General features: G+C 42.1%; 1 protein-coding gene across 2 annotated transcripts in view; it reads right to left on the reverse strand.

The window, feature by feature from the left end:
* The window catches only part of CCDC57 (coiled-coil domain containing 57), an 87342-nt gene that overhangs the window by 38734 nt on the left and 24514 nt on the right, over positions 1-24094 (reverse strand). For both annotated transcript variants that reach the window (XM_060253057.1, XM_060253059.1), the window contains exons 7-10: positions 23771-23971; positions 11313-11471; positions 9962-10124; positions 7688-7822 (exon numbers count right to left, since the gene is read on the reverse strand). In XM_060253057.1, coding sequence (XP_060109040.1) covers positions 7688-7822; positions 9962-10124; positions 11313-11471; positions 23771-23971 — 658 coding nt within the window. The remainder of the gene's footprint in view (positions 1-7687; positions 7823-9961; positions 10125-11312; positions 11472-23770; positions 23972-24094) is intronic.

The raw sequence follows: 24094 nt of genomic DNA on the forward strand, positions 1-24094 counted from the left end.
GCTACATTAGTACATCAATAACATCTCAAAACATTTGACCATGGAAACATCTCCTTCACAAAGAATGTATTGTGAGAGGTGCCAAACGTCATTAAGTCATAATCGAATGGTGTGACTTGTCTGATCTTTGCCTATAAAAACTGTACAAAATTTCTGTTAGACGTCCCACTCTGAGCTGGCCAGCAGAGAGCTCATTGCTCGCTGACAGCAACTAGTAGCACCTCAAGAATTTCTTGATCTTATGTTTGTATGTCTTTGCTTATTTCAGGGTTTGTTACTTTTCTGTGTTATTGGGGAACTTAGATAAGTATTAAGTGAAGTAATTGTTTTACTTAGGACCAGTGCCAGCCCTGGCTGCTGGTCCAAAGTGTACTAGCTGATATTATATAAGGTTGTATTTAGGAATAAACTGGTACTGTGTTAAGATAGCCTTGAATAGTTTCAGCCAGCACCATTCTTGAAATAGCCTTTGGTGAGTAGGGCTAAAACAGTATGAACCCCTTATATACTGCACCATCTCCTTTCCTGGTTGGAAAGCACCCACCAGAGCAATAAAGTTTCGTTCCACAATAATAAAACCTTAACGGAATTGGCAAATCTGGTTTTCCCATAGGCTATGGTGTGCCCTGCATCAGTGATTGGCCCACCAAACAATCAAATCCAACTGCTTAGCACTGGCTGACTACACTCTCCCCCGCCTGCTGTTGCCTGGCCATGTTCACACAAACTGCTAAATGCCTGCCTCACCTCACGAAGATGGCGTACAGGGAACCCGTCCATCCACAGCGCTTGCCCATGGTGAAGGTGCTCTCCCAGCAGCTTCCTCAACCTCCAAAAGGGCTCATCCTCAGCCAGCAGAATGGGGGGAGAGAAAAGCTGCACAGGGGCACTTTACCCCCTCCTGTCTGCCAGCCACAGCTTTCCTCGGCCAGCAGAAAGGAGGAGGCATTTTACACCCATATTTAACCCTCTGGTTTTGCTTCCCACCTCTTCAATGTGGGAGGAGCCATTTAAATCTCTGCTTTCTGCTCCCCACCACTTATGCAGGAAGCAGAAAGCAGGGGTTTAAATGCCCTGCTGCTGCAAGCCACAGAGCTGCTGCTGCCAGTACTCTCCTGCACCCTCCCAAGGCCACTGAAAGGGCCCAGGAGTACCCCCTCCATTGCTCTCTCACAGTCTCATAAAAGGCCCGGAAAACACCCCCAACGCTGTCCCTCTCCCACAGCCTCCAGAGGCTGATGCTCTGGGGACCTTCCCGCAGCCTCTGCAAGGTCGTGGGAGCTGCTGGCACCCCTGGGACCCTACTGTGGCCTCCCAAGACCTCCGCAAGGCCCACAAATCTACCGCCACCCCTAGAACCGTCCCAAGGCCTCAGCAAGGCCATGAGAGCCAGCATCACCCTGCAGCCCTCCCTGGGCATTGTGCAGGACTCAGGAGACCATGAATGCTAGTGGTGCTGGGCCCATGCGGAAGCCTAGGCAGGCTGCAGCAAGGACCCAGCGGCAGCGGCAGCTCCCAAGTAACCGAGGGCATGTATGGGAAAGGCTGGTAGGGGGACACTGAGGGTGAGAGAATTATTGCCAAGTGATGGGAGCAGGCGGAAGGAAATACCAAGCCATGGGTGGGAAGATGGTGAGGTGGGGAGGGGGCTGGATGCCAATGGTAGGGGGTAGGAAGACAGCAAAGGGAGGGGGGAGAATGATTGCCAAGACTAGGAGGGGCTGGGGGCTACTGCCAGCGGTTGAGGGGTGAGAAGGCAGCATGGAGGGAGGGAATGAATGCAAAGGGTCGGGAAGGGAACAAGCACGGGGGTGGGGGGTGTTATGCTAAGGGTTGGGGGGGGGCGGTATGGAGACAGCAAGATGGGAGGGACAATTACCAAGCCTGGGACGAGGGTAGGAAGATGGTGAGGGTGGGAGGGTTAATGCCAAGTGATGGGAGCAGGTGGGGGGAAAGCCAGGTTAGGGGGGGATGCATGTCAAGGGATGGGTGGGAAGATGGCAAGGGGGGCAGGTTGAATGCCAAGGTTAGGGGGTTGGAAACACAAGAGTATGGGGGGGCGGTTTACTGAAAGCCAGTGCTTGGGGTGGGTGGGAAGACAGCTAGGGTGGGTGTGTTGAAACCAGGTCTTGGGGGGAGCATGGGAAAACAGTCCTATATCTTTCCCTGCCCTTCCATCCCCAGCCCAGGTCAGGGCACTTGCCCAGAGCCTCTCTCTAGAGCCCATTATAGTTCTTCTCACTTGCTGGGGTACACTTTTGTTGGGGGGGGGGGGGAAGGCACCTGGCACTCACTCTGAGCCTCTTTCTAGAGCCTGTTGTATTTCTTGCCAGAATGGGCCTCATTCCTAGTATGGATAAACTTATACAGACATTGTATACTATTCTGTAGAGGGATGGGAATTCATTTTTTTCCTGGGCAATTCCTTTTTTAAAAACCCAAGCATTTCTTAGTTTCTCTTCAGTCTATGAACATATGAACATATGAAGCTGCCTTATACCGAATCAGGCCCTTGGTCCATCAAAGTCAGTATTGTCTTCTCAGACTGGCAGTGGCTCTCCAGGGTCTCAAGCTGAGCTTTTTCACACCTATTTGCCTGGACCCTTTTTTGGAGATGCCAGGGATTGAACCTGGGACCTTCTGCTTCCCAAGCAGATGTTCTACCACTGAGCCACTGTCCCTCCCCGAGTTTCTTTATGACATTTGTTGCAACCATGCTAAAAGTTTCAACTAACTACATTAATTAAAAATAACTGCATTAGTAGTAGTAATCATTATCTTAAAAGGGAGCCTCTGCAGATACTTTTCATACTACTTTCTATTTCTGGTTGTACATAAACTGCACTAGACCCAGTTATCCACGTCCGCACCACAGTCTTCCAGGGTGGAAGGTACAAATAATACAAAGCTACTCTCTTCAGCTTGTGACATGAAATATAGAACCCTCCAAAGTTAGCCACAATACCACACTGATGCAAGTTCAAAAGTAGGAGTTGCAGGAAGTAAGCCAGAGAGGAAGACTGCAATGACCGGTCTTCCCAATCATCCTCCCAGAAGTAACATAAATGACATGAATGCATGGGAAAAAAGGAAAGGTCCCCTGTGCAAGCACCAGTCGTTTCCGATTCTGGGGTGATGTTGCTTTCACTTTTACGGGGTGGTTTGCCATTGCCTTCCCCATCTATACTTTCCCCCCAGCAAGCTGGGTACTCATTTCACCGACCTCGGAAGGATGGAAGGCTGAGTCAACCTCAAGCCAGCTACCTGAAAACCCAGCTTCCACCGGGGATTGAACTCAGGTCGTGAGCAGAGCTTAGGACTGCAGTACTGCAGCTTTAACACTCTGCGCCACGGGATTCTTATATGAATACATGAATACAACTGCACTTGTAATAGTTTTCTCTAGTTACACAAAGCAATGTATATAAAAAGAAACCCCTGTTTTTCTAATTCATCCTTGTCCAGGGAAAGAGATTATAAAACATTTGTGCACCCTAGACTACAAGGGCAGTCATGTTTCTCTACAAGCTCATCTGTGGTTCAGCATATGGATAATTCATGCTATCTCTACTCTTTTTAGTGTGGCAGATTAGGACAAAGTTAGGGAGGAAGATCTCATATCTGAGGAATATGTGAGTTAATCTTGGTCAACTGCAAAAAGCCACCATGTCCCAATGGAACACAACCACGACCTTTCTGATAGAGAGGGCTCCTATTTGGGAGACCCTAAAAGCTGAAGTCATCAGGACCAGGAAGAAGGTCTGTAACATCATTGCCTTCAAAGAACCACATGAAGCAGTTCAAATGGATCACAAGAAAGGGCCATCCTCTTAGGAAAGACATCAGCTCTAACTCGGGCATCTCCCTTTACCCTTGGAGGGTACAGTACTGCCTAAGTAGGAACTAGATGATGAAGGTTGGAACCTATAGAAAGGTTTGTAGTGATTCCTGGAAAAATCTGTTGTAGACCTGGGGGTTCCTAGAAGGTCCAAATGCTCTAGAGACCAGAGAGGGAAAGCTCAGATGTCTGGATCCTCTCCTGGAGATCCTACAATATGAGAATAGGGGGACCTTCTTCTTTTGTTTAGTCTCAATTAGAATATCTCCTAGCTGGTCCCCCAAGATCATGTAATCTTTGAAGGGGTAAGATGACACTATGGTCTTGTCTGAAGCTTCCATCAACCAGTTGCCCAGCTAGAGGCTATGCTTGGCAACCATGGTAGCGCCAATGGTTCTTGCCAAACAGCACAGCAACCAAGATAGTATCAGATACAAAAACCATGACCTTTATTGCCCTTAGAAGGTAGGAGGTGAAATGGGGGGGGGGGGCATCAGACACCTTTCTCTGTATTTTGCACAGCCAAAAGAATGATGTACAGGCTGAAAAGGCAGTAAGCCACTGAAGCCTAGATAAAGAGGGCACTGATCTGACAGGCTCGGCACTGGGCTGTGTCACTCACATGGACTGCAGCCTCTTAAAGTGCCCCTCCCCCCTCCACGAGGAGTTCTGATCTGGACACCATATTAGCCACAGGAGTATCCACACCAGGATATGCAGGAATTGGTCTGTTGAAGTTGGGCAGGCATGACACTTCTTAGCCTGAGACACCTGAAACCTGGAATGAGTAGGCTGATTTTATTCATTTCTCAGTACATGGCCAGGTACCTTAAGGAAGGGCAAGATTGAGTCTGCTGCTAGAGCTGGCCATAACCTCCTAAACCCTCTTCAAATCAGAAACTCCTTCCTCAGTTTGGTGTAGTGGAGAGCCAGTTTGGTGTAGTGGTTAAGTGTGCGGACTCTTATCTGGAAGAACCGGGTTTGATTCCCCACTCCTCCACTTGCACCTGCTGGAATGGCCTTGGATCAGCCATAGCTCTGGCAGAGGTTGTCCTTGAAAGGGCAGCTGCTGGGAGAGCCCTCTCCAGCCCCACCCACCTCACAGGGTGTCTGTTGTGGGGGAGGAAGGTAAAGGAGATTGTGAGCCGCTCTGAGAATCTTCAGGGTGGAGGGCGGGATATAAATCCAATATCTTCTTCATCTTCTTCTTCTTCTTCTTCTTCTTCCTCCTGATGTGGAAGTTCCACCACAGGAGTAGAAAGCTTCTGGAACTTTAGAGCAGAAGCAAAAGATGAAGGAAGATCTCAGTGGCAAAAAGGCTCTTGGGCTTTGGAGGAGTGGCGTGACTCTCGTTACTGATCTGACCTTCCTCCTTTTTGGTCAGGTCAGGACTACTATTGGAGAGAACAGGGGAATTATCTAAATTTGTTTAATGATCTACATGCGAGTGATGTGTAGGTCTACTCATAAGTAACATGTAACAATCAGCATTTGCTTTCTTGTAGGCTAGATGAGGACCTTGAGAGGGTCCTGTCCCCATATGACTCCAGAGGGTAGCTTCTTGCACCACAATACTTCAGGATTGCCTCCGGGGGTGGGGTGGGGGGTGGGGAGAGTGCTGATGCTTGTGGCTGCTACGATCCTTTCTGCCCATAGCCCCTTCCATAAAAGATTCCAACCACTGCTGGAAGCCCTCTGGCATCCCTGGAGGGAGTAGGTCAGAGTACTTCTGCTCCAGTTTCAGTGCTATCTTGCTCAACCCTAGTCCAGGGGAGAAAGGTGTGGCTACATTCTCGCAAGAAGAAAGCATGCTCCTTCTCTGGCACTCACCACCATCTTGTCCCTTACCCATTCACTCACAGAGGAAGAAGGGGAATGATTTGGGAAGAGTTCAATGTCCTGATATAGGGCCTTTGGAGCTCTGCTGAGCACATAATACCTCCTGAGGCCCAGAGGATGAAAGATCCTGCTGATGGCTTCATTACCTAGGTCCCCTGCCATTTCCATGCAGTACTGCAAAGCCGCAAATTCCCTAGGCTCTCTTGAGACAAAGTGTGTTACCTTACTGGCTTTGTGAGATATGGGAAGGACAAATGTTATGAATCTAGATGCTGGACATCAAAGAGAGCTCTAAAAATGAAAGCACAGCTCTCTCCAAATGCTGCCTTCTCCATAGGCAGGAAAAGAAGACTATAGGGGAGATAGGGGAACCCCTTCCCTCTGGGACAACGGAGCTGGACTACACATCCAGGTCTCCTAATCCTTCCAAGGGAGAACGAGCTGAAGAGGCATGTTGACTTATTTAGCCATTACAACAGTCAGAAAAGCCCTGATGAACTGCCATCTGTCAAATAACAGGACCCAAGTCTACTTAAAAGTGGGATATGCCATTTGTACTTGCCCAGCAGGTAGACTTCCCCCCCTCCCCGCCTCAAAAAAAAAAAGTGAGTTGCGCTAAGTAGTTTACAGATATTCCATTTGGAATACTGGATATATTAAACAAAGCATACAAAATATATACAGAAAAAATAATGTTCATTCTTCTATAATTTATGTACTTTCCTTATGTCCAAGAAAGGAAAGGAAAGGTCCCCTGTGCAAGCACCAGTTGTTTCCGACTCTGGGGTGACGTTGCTTTCACAACGTTTTCACGGCAGACTTTTTATGGGGTGGTTTGCCATTGCCTTCCCCAGTCATCTACACTTTCCCCCCAGCAAGCTGGGGACTCATTTTACCGACCTTGGAAGGATGGAAAGCTGAGTCAACCTCAAGCCGGCTACCTGAAAACCCAGCTTCCACCGGGGATCGAACTCAGGTCGTGAGCAGAGCTTAGGACTGCAGTACTGCAGCTTTAACACTCTGCACCACGGGGCTCTGTCATATGTCCAGGAGACTTGTGCAATTTTACTGGACTGACTGGAGCACTTTATTGTCCAAGACAGATATGCTTTATCTACTTCCCAACTTCCACAAAAATTTAAACACTGAGCAACCATTCAACCAACATGACAAGAAGAGAAATCACAGCACAAGCAAAGAACTATCATCCTGGAAGCATTTATCAGGCTAGAAAGGCCACCAGCGCTTCAGATCACCGCTATGGAATCAAAGCTGAGCAATTTAGGCATGATAAAACAGAAAGTTCCTATCAAAAGAAACACAAATTAAATTCACCCAAAAGCTCTGTCAAATCAAATCAAAAGAAACACAAATGAAAATTCATCCGTAAGTGTTGTCTTTTTATTGCCTGCCTATGGATTGGGTTAACAAATAGTTTAAAATATACTGAAGGGAGAGAACCTTTCACACTCAAGGTTGTCTCAATTATCTAGTGGCATCAGGGCTTCAGTACCCACAAATCCAGTACTCAAAGGAATCATAAATGTCTAATCCATAACGTCTTACAAAAAACTCTTTAGCTCTCATACATTACACAGATCCATGTATGGGGCCCTACTCCAAGAACAATATTCCATGAACAGCAGTGAGCTATAGTGGGATGAGGAAGACAGAATGTTTCCATTCCTCTCATATGCATGTTGTTAGATCTGAAGACTGCTCCTGCATGTGTTTTGTTAGAGGCATATGTGCTACATGCACGTTACAAAACTACATCCAGTTGTGGTTTTTAAATGCCCATATATACAATAAAAATACATAAATGTATATATCATGTGACAAACTACATGCAGGCTATATACCGTTTCCTATATGGAAATGATTTTCATGTAGGAATTTTGTCACATATGAAGCTGTCGTCAGGTGCAATATATCCTAGAAACAGTTTAGTCAAAAGGTGAGTTGTCCTAGGATTAATTCAAATCAATAAATAGCATAAGAAATTCTAACCTGTTTTGTTCCTCCTGGCAAGAGACCATATTTCTTAAGTACCTCAACAGCTTGGTCTCTCTCAAGGGTTACAGAAGACAGGGCCATTTCCACTTCATGCAACTTCTGTTCCTTCTTTTGAAGCTCAGCAGTAACCTACAAAAGAGAATTACGATAACATGAGTCTTGTGCTAAAGAACGTATCGCCTTTGTTGCTACGTTGAGTTGTCAAGTTCTCAACTATCATGCAGGATTTCTTTCAAGAGTAAGTTCCTGGAGCTTCTGGTTCCTTTGAAAGCCTTCTTCCCCTACAATAATTAATCTTCCTTCCTGTCTTAATACTTAACTTGTCTCAGCCTAGATAATAACAGTCTGCATCCTTCGACAAGAAATACTAAGTGCAGCACAACTTTTAAAAGAAAAAAAGATCAAACACATTGTTTTAGATCAGTAAGCAACATACTGCAATGTATGCAAGACACAATCTGGCTATGGTTTACTAATTACCATTACGTGTTGTCATAAAAATATTTTATTCACCTATTTTATTTATATGCTGCTTTTCTTTCTTGTCAGGCTGGGGGCAGGGACCTTGGATTGCAAGACACAGTGTGAGTTATTTGGTTGGGCAAGTGAGCTGTGAGATGGGATGCCCTTCTACCCACAGTACAGTGCTGCTTACATCATTACCAGCATCCAAGTGTGCTAGTTATACAACTTAGTGAAAACAACTTGGGGGATTGCACAAGCATTGACTTGGTGCCAGGGCTGGATTTTTTGAGTGGGGGCAAAACCATAAAATGGCGCCTCCCCTCAAAACATTTTAAAAACCCCGGTGGGGAGGGAAGCCCGGGGGCTGCCTTTGGGGAGACTTGCTGGGGGATAGATATCTGGCTGCAAAGCCTTAGGGATGGCCAATGGGCTTGACTACAACTATAAGAGCACTGTCAGGAACCAGGTGGCAGGTGCCTCTCCCTCCCCATTTAAACACCCCGTTGGGTGTTTTGTGGGGAGGCGGCAAAGGCAGGTGATCTGTCTCCCCCTCCCCATTTAAACAGCCAGAGGGAGGCAGATCAGGGATGTGGGGCTGGTTTCCCCGCCTTGCAGAGAGGAGGTGAAAGGAGCCGATTTGCCTCCCTCCAGCTGGTGGGGTCTTTTAATGGGGAGGGAAACAGACTGGCTCCTTTCACCACCTCTCTGCCTTGCAGCCAATCTGCAGGGTTGCTGGCTTGCTCCATTCACCCGCCCTTCCAGGAGCGCCCGATTCAGCTGTAACCAATAAAGTTGTGGCCAATTTATTCCAAGCCAGGTTGTGCATGTGTTATTCAAACCTGGGTTGTAAAATGGGGTTAATGGAGTAAGGTAACCTCCCCTTTTGCCTTTCAGCACCCTCCCCCACACCCACTCCTTGGTGCTGTAGCCACAAGCAATCCTCCTTAGAAGAATCAGCTGCTCCTAGGTTTATTTAGTTTATTAAAATATTTACACCCCTCATTTCTCATAGTTCTAGGCAGGGCACAAATTCCAATTTAAAACATGCAAAATACAATAAACCCCCCACTCACCCCCTAGATTAAGGCCCAGTGGTGCTGTTTACCCAAACTGCAACCAAACTGCTTCTTTGCATTCATTGGATCAGCATTAGAAATGCACATTTTGTTTAATAAAATAAATGTTTAAGCGATCAACACTTTACATCACTTAAAGGTTTAAATGTTAATGAGCTCAAAATCTAACTGACATACATATTCTTACATATTATTAGCTCCGCTGTGGATTTTTGTTAAGAAAATTAACATGGTAATACACACTGGTGTCAGCCTTGTGTGTAGACGATTCAAAGGAAGGCTAATATTAACAAATACACAGATGATGTTAGAATGCACAGTAACCCTTTCTCAGCTCTCCAAGACTTGGAAAACGCTAATATGTTTCTCTCTCTCTCTCGGCTTGGCTTCGCGAACGAAGATTTAAGAAGGGTGCAATAGTCCACGTTTACAGCTAATATGTTTACAGCAATATAGTCCACGTTTACAGCTAATATGTTTACAGCAATATATAACTAGCAAAAAAATCTTTATTGTTAATTCACATAAACACTTAATGTTTTTACCTCCCTAGTCAATAGAGACACTATATATTTCAGAAAGTGTGTTCAAAGTATGCCAGGATAAGATGATACACCTTACATATTTGTTAGAATGGCCAGTTCAAAAACATCAGATCACCCATAATGAAAAAATGCCTATGGCAATCCTTTGTGCTAAGCTGCAATGAATGTGATGCAACACTGACCTGGTCCCTAGCTGTCAACAAGCTTTGTATTAGCGCCTCTGATTTCTGATATTGATCTCTTTCAGCATTCTCAGAATGCCTCCGCCAGTCCAGCTCTATTTGCACTTTAGCTCTTTCCAAAGCATCTTCTCTCTCTGATGCTAGTAAAAGCTGCTGTTTATACCTAAGACAGGGAGAAATGAAGTGTGTATTTTTAGCTTCTCAGTTAAGATCAATAAATTCAATATAGTGAATGCTTCATTGTGAGTTTTTTCTTTAAGCTTTTACAACTGAGATGTGTAGTCTATAGGATAAAGAACTTCAGTCCACCAGTATTCAGGCAGTGCATTATGAGTGGAATATTAACCACATTTTTAAAAAATCTAGATATATGAAAATCCAAAAGGTATCATTACACACGTGCAGTTGAGAAAGAATCTTCCAACAGGTGAAGAGTATGTTTGTTGCATTGCTTCAAATAGGGTTGACATTATTTTGAAAATACACTGTTTATTTATTTACTACATTTATATCTTGCCTTTCTATACAAACAAAGCCACACAAGGATGGTTGTAAATGGTTTGTATGACTTCAAATAATTTGGTGGTTTATTATTGCAGGTATTTTGTCAGATATGTAGACATTTACAAAACAATGTGAAAATTTACTTTAATAGAGAAGTGGACCAACAAAATATTAGACCAGAGCAGACACATCCAACAGCCAGAGACTGGGGTGGAAAATCTTCCATTTCCAAAACTGATATTTCATGAAATTAACAACAGTGAATGGATGTTATTGCTGATACAATATTTGCAAAGTCTGATAGTTTCAGGTTTGTAATTAAGGTTTTTCAGGGGATTAGCCCTAGGAATAATGAGAGAATATCTGTTCTAGTGATTTATAACCCAGGGAATGGAGGAATAAAAAAACAATTTAAAAAAATTAAAACATAAAAATGTTATGGGTTTATCTGTTGCATGCAGGTAAAACAAAAAACGTGTCTCCTCTAGATGGTGGATACTGTAATCTGATGAGGATACCGTAATCTGATACTGTAACCTGTAATCTGATGAGGAACTAGCAGGAATGCTACAGAGTGTGGATCTGAAATTGAGGGTGCTTCCACTCAAGTGATGGTTCTCTCATTGCTGGAGCATCCCCATGGTAGTTTTCCCAGCACTTTCCCTCTCTCTGACTCCCCTCCTTGGTCATCATTCTCCTGTCTACCACTGCCATCTCCCTAAACCCATTTTTATGTAAAGACAGGATACTGTGATATTGAAATTGTAGACGACAAATGGGATAAACTTAGATCATGCAAAATGGTCCTGATAAAATCAAGGTTTAGCAATCACTCAAAGCTATTTACCTTTCAATATCTTGTAGTAAACTAGTCACTTGTGCTCTCAGTTTCATCTCTTCTTCTTGTAGTACTTGAATCCGAAGGTCTTTTGAAATCGACTCCCTGAGGATCTGAGCTACCTGAGAATCCCAGCTTGACTGCAGCACCGCTAGCTGTTGTTCGAGTCTATACAAAATAGTACATGAGCGCACTTGATAAAATTTGTGGAGTATCTACTTAGAATAAAATAAAAAACAAAAAATGATATATTCAGAAGTTCAGCCTTATGCAAATGACCTGAGGGGCATGCAAAGCATTTAGAAAATCAGAAACTTAAATAAATGGAACTGATAGTTACATATTATTGCAATGACAGCAAATGACAGTGCTTTGGGATTCCAGAAAACTGAAAAATGAGAAAAAGATCAAAGTGATTCTCATCCAGGGACCTTTGATGTAAATTACAATTGTTTCTACAAGATAAACATTCTGTAGCTTTTATCGCATTCATAGAGGCATTTGCCATGGACATGGAGTATCCATGCAACAGGTTTCCCTGCACTTAGAATAAACTAAAGTTCCAGTTTTTTGATATCCAATTATAAGGAAAGGAGTGTTTAATGGTGTGGATTTTTGAATCAGACATGTTTATTGGGTATATATCTGATTTTATTTGGCTAAAGGTTAGCCCTGAGATTGTACTAAAGTGCTGTAACACAGATTTCTTTTAAGGAATCTAGAAGGTTAGTTAAACATAAGAAAACATCATCAGAGTACAGCACTATTTTGTGTGTAGTGGAGCCTATGTCTATTCCTTTTATTAAGGGATTTGCCCGAATAGCCTCAGCTAATGGCTCAATAGTTAGAGCAAAAAGGAGTGGGGACGGAGGACAGCCCTTCCTCGTTCCTCTTTGTAGAGTTATCAATTCTGAAAAATGACCATTTTTGAGCAGTTTGGCCGAGGGGTTATTATATAGGGCCTGAATTGCATTATTAAACTTAGTGCCAAATCCCATACCTTTTAATACTGTTTTTTAAAATGGGACTTCCATGCTATCGAATGCCTTAGTGGCGTCAAGTGAGAGTAGTAATGCTTCAATATGATTGGTTTTACAGTGTGAGATTATATTCAGCAGGCGGCGTGTGTTGTCAACAATGTTCTTTTTGTATATAAAGCCAGTTTGATCTGGCTTTATATATTCAGGTAAAATAGTTTTTAATCTGTTTGCAAGGATTTTGATAAAGATTTTGTTATCGACGTTCAGCAGTGAGACTGGTCGATATGAGGAAGGTCCTGACGATCTTTATTTGGTTTGGGATTGTAATAATATTGGCTTCCTACCAAGTTTTGGCCATGTGTCCAGATGCTAAAATATGTTTACACAGGATTGCTAAAGGGCTGCCAGATCTGCTTTAAAAATTTTATAATATTCAGGGCGAAGACCGTCTCTGCCAGGTGAGGTGTTTGGTTTCAATTGTTGTATGGTTTCAAGAACTTCTGTTGTTGTAATGTTTTTTTCTAGCATTCGTATTTGAGAGGGATTCAGCTGGGGTAACCCTGCTCTTTTTCTGAAAGAAAAAAAAATCAAGATCATCCATCCAAACGGGGGCTATACGTTTAAGAATTACAAAATAAATTTCTCTTTACTTTATAAAAAGGCTAATCTGTGGAACTCATTGCCACAAGATGCTCTAACAATCATAAGGATAAAAGTGTATTTTTTTTAAAGAATTAAATGAAGACATGGAGACATCACCTACTAGCTACAATCATCAGACTAGCTACCATAAGGAATTAACAACAGGGGATGATGGATATCACTGTTACTCTTATATGGACTCCATGTATTAAAGGCTTTGGGTTTAAGAGTACACTTCCTCAGTGCAGAAATTACGATCTCAAACATTAGCTTCCCTAATTGGCTCTAGAAGAATCCATTATGGAGACCATATTTTCCCCTTACAGTGCTGATGCCTTCCACTTGAGCTGCGGTCTCCTTTCAGCACGTTCTTGGTCTAGGGAACAGGATTTGGTTTCCCTTAAATCTATATATAGCTGCAGGACACTTTGCTTACAGCATGGCTTACAGAATAGACTGGCAACTTCCAATGGTTTAGTGGGGGGATCTAGGGCAGGTTCTTCACTACCGCTATACAGATTTCTCTATGAATAAAATAAAAATAATATACTCTAGCTTTAAACAATATATGAAGTGGCAAACCCAGGGCGGTAGCCAGGTTTTAAAGTTTGGTGGGCGCAGAGATACATATTTTGTTTAAGACCAGGGTGCCGCCAATAACCACCAACATGCTTGGATCAGAACCAAGGCATCCTGCTGCCTTGCAGGCAGCTCTCTTCTCTCCCTTCCACCCCAGTTCCCGGATTGAGCAATTGCCCTGTTGTTTTCCCAAATCCAGAGGGGATTCACGCCAGGGACTCAGAATGCTTGTCACCCTATGAACGTCTAGAAGTCTGGGCCGGGAGGCAGCACCATCACCCCACTCTGCCCCTAGCTCGTGATATGGGGCATCAGGGGAGGTGGGCAGGCCAGCTGGCCGGCGTGGGGTGACTGGGGCAAGCTGGGCTGGGTATTGGTGAGGCAAGCCCCAGAGAAGGCAGGTGAGGGATAATGGCAGTTGCTGTGGCAAATGTGAGCACAGTGCCATTGGTGGGTATCTACTTTGCCTTTAAATGGGAGGCACTCCTGGGGCCCTCTGAGTGGCTGTGTGTCCCCAAGCACCACTGTGCATGCCTCTTGCCTCCTCTACAGCCAGGTAGGTTGTTGCTCAGAAGGATGGCCACCCCATGCAAGGCAGTCACCATGCAAGGCAGGGAGCAAGGGAGTGCCATCTTGGTCTGGCTGGCTAGCGAGTGGCTTGGAGGTGGTGACAGCGTGGTGGGAGCGAGTCAAGGTGGTATGTGGTGGGGCCGGAGTCCTGGCCTCTGGGTTTCAGCGGTGGGGCCAGGACACTGTAGGCCCCACCATGGCTACAGGCCTAGGCAAACCAGATACTGAAGCACATAATTCTACTCTTTTAGGAACCAAGAACAGCAGTCTCAGACAGCATCCAATGAAGATTTAGGAGCAACTATGTTGTTTAGTACTTATTTATATACCAGTTTTAACTGACAAAATGATTTACATTCTTAATTATTCTTGTCCTTTGATATACATCACACATTCCTATTTACAATTAAGGAGATGAGCTTGTCCAAAATCAATCAACTGGGATAAAATTGCCATTGCTAGAGTAGTATTTTGTTATACTGAATCCATTTTTAGAATTCTAGTATTCTTTTGGACTTTTCAGTATCTGATGGCAATTAATTCCACGGAGCAAGTGCACTGCATGGAAAAGAACTCAAGACTTTTTTATAGCTGCTGTAGGGTATTCTTGTTTTTTATTCCCTATTCCTTATACAATACATGAAGGTAAACATAAGGTAAATGTGAGAGCAATTGCTTTGCACATTGCAGTTTCCCATTATGCTCAAAGTAGGTTCCTCCTGTAGATTAAAATGGGAAGTAATTATGCAGGCCAATAGCCCGTGCTAATTATCTGGAGCAAATATTACGTGACCCAAGAATTACTTGAGTTGTTCTGCCATAGCGCTGACATTCTGGAACCTGACACCGCTCAGTTTTAGAAATGAAACTGTGGGTCAATCTTGTCAACTTTTTTGCCAGAAGAACACAGAGAATGCAACTCTACTAATTCTGAACTTTATGCAGTTTTTGATATTGTAAACCATGTCATTCTTCTGGAACAGCTATCTGGAATGGGGGGGGCGGGAATATCATGATCCTACACTTCCACTCCTGTTTGGATTCCTAAAGGAGATGGAGGGAGGATTTCGGCTTCACCCCACAGCATTAATACCATGGATTGCCACAGTATTCAATTTTCTCTTCCATGTCATCTACACAAACCATTGGATTTGAAGTGAGAAGTAGCCAGAATGCTGATTATACTCAGTTGCATTTCTTCTTTTCATTTACACAAGATGTGGTGGAGAATGTCCTGAATCAGTATGGGATGGATGAGAACTAATAAACCTGTAGCTTAATCTCACAGAAGAAGTATTATTGGTAAACTATAGAAACAATATTCATCTTATTCTGGATAAGGAGTCATTCCCCCTTACAGATAGGTCATAGTATGGGAGTGCTTTTAGATCCACTTTTACTCATGATGACATCTGAGGTTCAAAGTGTCCTTTTTACCATGTAAAGTTGATAATGCTAAAATATCCTGGGAATATGCAACCTTGCAACAGTTATCTACACCTTGGTAACACCCAGGTTGGATTCAAGCATTGTGTTGTCTTGCTTTGTAAACATGATTTTATTTTATTTTGTACACTGAGAGCTGCCAAGGCCCATCAGAAGGGTGGGATAAAGGAAACTGAAACAAATAAAAATTGGAACAAATAAATATGCTACCTATAAAAAAGGCACAACAGCTTGATGGTTTAACTGGTTTTTGTTTAAAGGCTCAAATACTGCCACTGTTGAAACATAGTTACTGGTTTCCAGTTTGTTTCAGAGTCTAATTTGAAGCACTGATTTTGAGCTATGAAACACCAAATGACCTGGAATAGGTACATGGACAGTTTTATCCTTTTTTAAAACCATCTTCTATAAACCTTCTCCAGGTGCTTCCTCCTTTGGAAATTCAACAAGTTTCTACTGGAGATAGTAACACCCCCCCCACATGTGGACTGCTTACCCAAAGGCTGTTTATTGGTTTCTTTTAGCTACCTAAGGAAGGCTATTTTATTTACTGAGATCTTTGCTAGACTGCAGCTGTGCATAGTAATGAACTCATAAACTGCTGCACTTGAGAGTGGATTCTTTTGCTGTTTTAAAGATTTTCTTGTATAGATTTTCAGATATTATAAAAGACATCTTATGTAAATATAGAAAGGCTACCAAAACTCCACCTAGATTCAAGACATAAATGTGTACATAGAGCAATGGTTTTGAAATTGTTTTCCTAAATACACTTTATAAAAGTGTATTTAGGACTATTACATGGACAGTATCTTCAGTGGAAAAAACCCAATAACTCAACTTTGTTTCAAGTTTCTTACATCTAAGGTGTAGTTATATATGGTAAATGATTAACTCATTGTTTTCCAGGATTATTTTTTACAGTGAACTTTACCTAGCACTTATAAAAAATACAGTTCAACTCCTTACCTACTCATTATTACATTATAGTAGTCACCTTCACAGTACATTTTAAAATGTTTGTTTTACAGCCCAAGTAGGATTCTGTTCAATGTGCATCCTGTACTTCTCATAACTGGACCATTTACATACTATTGTTTCCTATGTTTAAGCTTTTCCTGGTTCCATTCAGGAACTCTCTGTCAATTCAAAAAGCAGCAAAAGCTGCAATCCTGAGGAGATTTTCATGGCAGTAAAACCCACTGGATGAGACCTACTTCTGAGTAGACTTGCTCTTTCAGAGAGATTTCTGTTAAGATGTCTGAAAATGTAACTACATTGTATTTTTCTGTCACAGTTCTCCATATACATGGAGTCGTTGACAATTCAAAGGTACTTGTGAAGAATGCTTTAAAAAATACAGTGTTTTCTGCCACATCATATGGGTTTCAAAAAGTTTTCCAAAGCCTCTGTGAAAAACCGATGTATATCGGATTTCAAGACATCTATGTCCCTTTTACATAAAGGGGCTTCTTGATCTTCAAGTTCCTGCCCCGGTCCCGGGGAAGGAGGGTTACTGGCGGCCATATTAGATGCCGATCTGGTTAGAGGGGGACTCACTGTTTCTGCAGTTTCTGGCCTGAAGAAGTCGGCAACAGATTTTCTTCCTTTAGAAGTCGAATTCTTTTTGCTTTTAGTTTGCAGTCCCATCAGAAGGGTTTTAGCGACGAAGTCTGGTGAGTTTAAACGTCCGATTTACAGGGGGTGGTTCAGGAGCTACTTCAGAACACGTCCGCCATGTTCCAGCGACGCTCCGCCCCCCCGTTTTCTGCCACATCAGTTTGCCTGTGTGTGCTGCATATATTCCTCATTTTAAGTACCTAATATACAGATGCTACTAAATATAATCCATTAATTAGCAGTTGATACTAATTCTTCAGTATGCTTTTTGCCTGCTATACCTGGGCTTCTTAAATCCAACTTCTTTCCAAGGAATTTCAGCAGACTGCGTTGCTGCCTTTTTCAATGCCCATCCATGCACTTCCCATGTGTGACCAGAAAGCACTTGTGTGGTTTATGGAAGGTAGTATTTCTTTCTGCCACCACTGGGTTCCACATCAACATGGAGGGCTACTGATGGAGTTGAGAAATCCACTACAGAAAGCACGAGGATGCATGCAGGGATTCTGATCCACATTCTAAGTGTAAATTCACTGCCCAGCAATCTACAAAGCTAACTCTGGAACCATTTTTCATTTTCAAAGGAACAGTGACATGTTATTGTCCAGCACACTGATTGGTTTCGACAAGAGTTTAGTTACAGTTAGTACCTTCTCAAAACCAAACTTGCTTAGATGTCATCTAGCCTTTCCAAGTTACTACTAGTAAAGTTTCTGAACATATCGCACTAGCTTGGATTTCTGCCCACATTTTCCTCCCCCCTTGCACTGCAGCCTAAAATGCCCCTGCCAAATGCTTTCTCTGGGGGACACTGAACGCCAAAGAAAAGCATTTGCACATGTCATTTCAAACTGCACAGTAAGAGGGGAGAAGGAAAAAAGACACACTTCACAAGTGGAAACCTTTCTAACCCTCTGATGGATCTGAGGTTCACCGTTTCCTTTGTAATGTTTAAAAGAATCAAGTTTCTGTGATTAACACCATGATCCTATTTACTTGGAAGTATAATTATATATATATATATATATATATATATATATATATATATATATATATATTTTGCATTTCCAAATATACTGTCATAAGTCATTTACAGTTATTCTGGTCTAAGATCACCAAAATTAATAGGCAGACTCAAGTAACTACGGAGGACTGCACTGTTAGAATGGGCTACTCAAGCCACACCACACCAAAGAGAAAGTTGGTTTTGGAAACCACACAAGGAAGAATTCTTATGAATGCCTCTTTTCAGACTGGACTCGAAAGAAACTAATGTAGATATCTATAGATTGGCCTCTAGCAATAAATGTAAATTCCTGCATTCAAAAGAATTATCATTGGAAGCATAAATGTGTGCACAAAAACTGTACACTAGGGCAGGTATGTTTAGGTTTGAGGTACAGGACATGTAACTCTACATAGTTGCATTTATAGAGGGGCATTTGTAGAGGGACATCAATCAAACTAGAATCATACAATCAAAGAGTTGGAAGGATCATCTAGACCAACCCCCTGCACAATGCAGGAAACTCACAAATACCTCCCCCCACACACATCCCCACTGACACCTGCTCCACACCCAGAAGATGGCAAAAAAACAAAACAAAACCCTCCAGGATTCCTGGGCAAACTAGCCTGGAGAAAAATTGCTGCCTGACCCACAAAGTGGTGAACAGCATTCCCTGGGCATGTAAGAAGGGGCCATGAGAACTAAGCAATGATGCAACCCTTACTGCCCTTCCTCTCATGATCTGCCCAATTCACAGAATCAGCATTGCTGTCAAATGGCCACCTAGCCTCTGTTTTAAAAAAGGAGAGTCAATCACATCCCCTGTTTCACTGAAGAACCACTCTGTCAGGAAGTTCTTCCTAATTTTTAATAGAAAGCTATTCTGATTTAATTTCAACCCATTGCTTCTGGTCTGACCTTCTGGGGTAAAAGAAAAAACTCTGTACCGTCCTCTATATGACAGCCCTTCAAGTACTCGAAGATAGTGATCTGTGAGCCGCCCTGAGCCTTCCTTTGGCGGAGAGGGAGGGATATAAATAAATAAATCATGCCACCTCTCAGTCATCTCCTCTCCAGGCTAAACATACCCAGCTCCTTCAACGTTTCCTCATAGGATTTGGTTTCCAGACTCCTCACCATCTTCATTGCCCTCCTCTGGACATGCTCCAGCTTGTCTAAAACTGTGGTGCCCAAAACTGAACACAATGCTCTAAGTGAGCTCTAACTAGAGCAGAATAAAGTAATAGCATCACTTTGCGTGATCTGGACACTATACTTCTGTTGATACAGCCCAAAACTATATTTGCCTTTTTAGATACTGCATCACACTGCTGACTCATGGGGGGGAAGACTTGGGAATATGTATCTTTTTGACTGATGTACGTTATGAAGAATTCAGTTTTAACGTATACAGAAAAATGAAAGAGATGGCACAGTTCAAATATTGCTGGTGTCATAAGCTACTGAAGAACTCACACCACTTCTGTATTAGCATAGGAGCATCTTTTGGCCTTGATGTACAGTATTGATACCAAATTATTTCCAGCTAATATTGAGACACTGATCATTAATGGCAGCCCTAACTTGCTATTACAATGGAGCATGACTGCAAGAGACATCTGAGCTTACTTCTTTGATATGTCTTGGAGATTAAACTTGAGGACACTCATAAACTCTTAAGTTCTGAGAATAGCCTGAGCTTGTGGCCTTTAGTGAAGAGGGATTAACTGAAAATATATATCATGTGCAGTTACAGTGTCTCTTTAGAACTTTAGATCAAATTACTAAGAATTCAAAGTACTTAGTATAGTACAGGTTTTCTATAAAGAATACACTTCCTAAAAGTAGTATATATTTTTTTTTCAGTTGAGCAGCCCTGTTTGTCTGTTGAGGAGTGCCTCATAAGAATATTGTGGCTGTTTAGTACTGAGTGACAGAGGGCTGTACCGTCTTATCTCCAGGGAAAAGCCTCTTTCATATGCTATTCAAACAAAGGTCAAATGTAAATTTAGATGTATTAGTCAATCTGTAATTTAGTCTTTTCGCTGGCTGTATATTTTGGAAATATATAGTTGGATACTTGGGTACTGTTTCTTTCCTATTAATTAAAACAGATAAAAACTGTACCCTTGTTCTTCATTTACATATTCATTTTCTAAGGCCTTGAGAAATAAAAAAAGACTCATTTAGCAAATGGAAGGAGAGCCTTATAACCAGAGATGAATATAAACAAATAACCAGTGCCTTTTGAGAGAAAGTTAGGAAAGCTAAAGCTCAGTATGAGTTTAGGCTAGTGAGAAATACTAAACAAACAACAAAAAAAGTTATTTTCTTATGTTCAAAGTAAGAAAAAGTGCAAGGACATGTTAGGCCCCTTTCGTGGACAGGAAAGTGAAATAGTAACAGGTGATGAAGAGAGGACAGAACTGCTCGATTCCTATTCTTCCTCGGTCTTCTCTTGTGAGGGAAAAGGTGCTCAACATGGCAAAAATGGAACACATGATGAGGGAAGGGTGCTGCAACCTAGGATTAGCATTGGGGTAGTACATAAACTTTAAATGAAATGAGGTCCTTGGAGCCAGATGAACTGCATCCAAGGGTACTAAAAGAACTTGCAGATGTAATTTCTGAGCCTCCCGTCGTTATTTTTTAGAATTCTTGTCCTCATCTCCAAGAAGGAGATATAGCATTGGAGAAAGTTCAGAAAAGGGCAACTAGAATGATTAAAGGGCTGGAACACCTTCCCTATGAAGAAAGGTTGAAACGCTTAGGGCTCTTTAGCTTGGAGAAACGTCGACTGAGGGGTGACATGATAGAGGTTTACAAGATAATGCATGGGATGGAGAAAGTAGAGAAAGAAGTACTTTTCTCCCTTTCTCACAATACAAGAAGTCTTGGGCATTCGATGAAATTGCTGAGCAGCCAGGTTAAAACGGATAAAAGGAAAGTACTTCTTCACCCAAAGGGTGATTAACATGTGGAATTCACTGCCACAGGAGATGGTGGCGGCCACAAGCATGGCCACCTTCAAGAGGGGGTTAGATAAAAATATGGAGCAGAGGTCCATCAGTGGCTATTAGCCACAGTGTGTGTGTGTGTGTGTGTGTATATATTTGGCCGCTGTGTGACACAGAATGTTGGACTGGATGGGCCATTGGCCTGATCTAACATGGCTTCTCTTATGTTCTTAAGGAGGAAAAGGAGGATCCAGGCGACTGCCAACCTGTCAGCTTGACATCTATACCCTGAAAAGTTTTAGAACAAATCATCAGTCAGTCAGTTCTTGAGCATTTAGAAAGGATGGCTGTGATTACTAAGAGCCCGCATGGGTTTCTCAAGAACAAGTCATATCGGACTAACCTTATCTCTTTTTTTGAGAAACTGACTACCTTGCTGAATCAGGGGAATGCTATAGACATAGTATATATTTAATCCAATAAGGCTTTTGATAAGGTTCCACATGATATTCTTGTTGATAAGTTGGTAAAATGTGGTTTGAATCCCATTACTGTTAGGTGGATCTCTAACTGGTTGATCGCGCTCAAAGAGAGCTTGTTTATGGTTTCTCATCCTCTTGGAGAGGAGTGACGTGGAGTGTCTCAACACTGTTCTGGGACCTGTTCTGTTTAATATGTTTATAAATTATTTGGATGAAGGAATAGAGGGAACAGTTATTAAATTTGCAGATGATACTAAATTGGGAGGGGTAGCAGATACAGTAGAAGACGAGTCAGGATACAGGATGATCTTTACAGGCTGGAAAACTGGGCTAAAACAAATAAAATGAATTTTAACTGGGATAAACGTCAAGTTCTGCATTTAGGTAATGCATAATTAGAGGACGGGGGAGATTTGTTTTGGCAGTAGTATTTGTGAAAGGGATCTAGGGGTCTTAGCAGACCATACACTGTGCTTTCCTGAGCATTTCTCCTGAGTGACTCGATGAAGGCCCTGGTGAGCTCACCAGGGCCATAAAAAGAGTTTCTCCTTGGTGACCTTTCCCAAGCTCTGTGAGATGCCCAGCTCCTTGGTTTGTAAGAAAACTGGGCAACATAAAGAAGACTAAAAGACAACTAGAGTGATGTTGACAGAAGACTCGGGATGAATCAGACCAAGCACATTATAAAGCAAGCCTATGAGGTGGTGGTTATGGCAGCAAAGAAGACATTCTTTTCTGTCATTGTCAGATCAACAGCATCTCATCCAGTTCAATTGTTAAAAGTGGTTGGTGACTTGAAAACCCAAGATTACCCATCAGGCTTCATGTGGAAGAATGGGGAATCAAATCTTGTTCTCCAGATGAGACTCCCACACTTCTCCACTACAGCATGCTAGCAAAGTTGAGTGCAGATCTGGTAGTGTCTGAAATGCCTGCTTCTCCTTTTGTTATGGATAAGTTCAGATTGAGTCTGCCTATAGATGCTGACAGGATCCTTGGATGTGTGTTCTGGACCCATGCCCATCTTCTGAGAAACTTCAGCACCCCTCTAATACAAAATATTAATTTTCCAACATAGAAACTGGGAAATAAAAGACTGCTCTAGCCAAGTACATTAACTGCAACATGTCATATGAAGACATTTAATGCAGAATACTCTATTTAGGCCCCCAGATTGCAAATCCTGCCATTTTACAGTGCAGTCCTAAATAGAGTTACATTCTTTAAGTCCACTGACTTCAATAGACTTAGAAAGGTACAACTCTACGAATCTTTGGCAATCAAATTTATTTCATACTCCATTATTAAATCTAAGATTACAAAATTTCAAAATCTATTCACGTTGGTACCTGACACCTCAGCAGATTTTCCATGCCAAGAAACTAAAAGATCCCAATTGTTGGAAAGGATGTGATTTGGTAGGCTCCTTTATACACTGTTGGTGGGAATGTCCAACAGTTTTAAGTTTTTGGAGTAAAATCATACCAACTATTGAATTAATTATTAATCACAAGATTCCTTTCTCCCCAGAATCAATTCTATTAAATTTATGGAGAAGGGAAGAGATGCCAAGACATAAAGCAGACTTGACATCTCTCCTTATATTAGCAGCTAAAATTTTAATAGCGCATCACTGGAAGTCAAAGGTAATGCCTACAAAAAGACAATGGTTCCTGAAGGTCTGGGACATAATAGCAATGGATAAGATAGCAAACACAATTTGGCAATCAGAAGTTTTAGAAAGCGGAAAAGACAATAACACGTTTGTGGAAAAATGGTATCATTTCTTTAAGTTTGTACAAGAACAACAAAATGTTTCATGTCAACTGCCAGAAAAATATATAGACTTTGTATTCTATTAAGTCTCTCTACATAATATTGTAATCATAACGGGATGGCTAAAGTTATAGATATTGTAATAGTTGTATGTGTTGGATTGTTATTGTTATATTAATATTAATAAATTTATTTAAAATTGAAAAAGAAAAAGAAAAGAAAGGTACAACTCTGCTTGGGACTGTACCATTTGCTGACATATTATCAGCACTTGAAAACAGATATTTAAACATGAACATTAATGCATATGAATAAATAACATCCTTGCATGCTATATAATTATACTAACTACTGCACAGTAAAATCAGGTAAGGAACCAATCTAACAAAGATCAAGACACACTTACTTTTCAACAGCAGCCTCTTTCTCTTTCAGGCAATCTCTACACCTCTGTTCAGCCTGACGTAGTTCTATTTCCAAAGTTTCCTTGCTTATTTGCAGTTCTTGGATTTGATTCTCCCATTTATGCATTTGTTCAGCGTGGGCCTCTTTCATTGAACTGAGTTGTGTATTCTTTTCCCTGGCCAAATGATCTACTGCTGCATATCTTTTTTAAAAATTAGACAAACAGGCATGTAATTTAAATTAAATTAAATTTGAATCTCATCCAACTGGAAACCCTTAGATGCAAGCTGGCTGAACTGAAGGCCTTCCTTCCTTAACGCTGTTA

Source organism: Heteronotia binoei, chromosome 13 (genome assembly GCF_032191835.1).
Source record: "Heteronotia binoei isolate CCM8104 ecotype False Entrance Well chromosome 13, APGP_CSIRO_Hbin_v1, whole genome shotgun sequence".
In the NCBI taxonomy this organism is placed as follows: domain Eukaryota; kingdom Metazoa; phylum Chordata; class Lepidosauria; order Squamata; family Gekkonidae; genus Heteronotia; species Heteronotia binoei.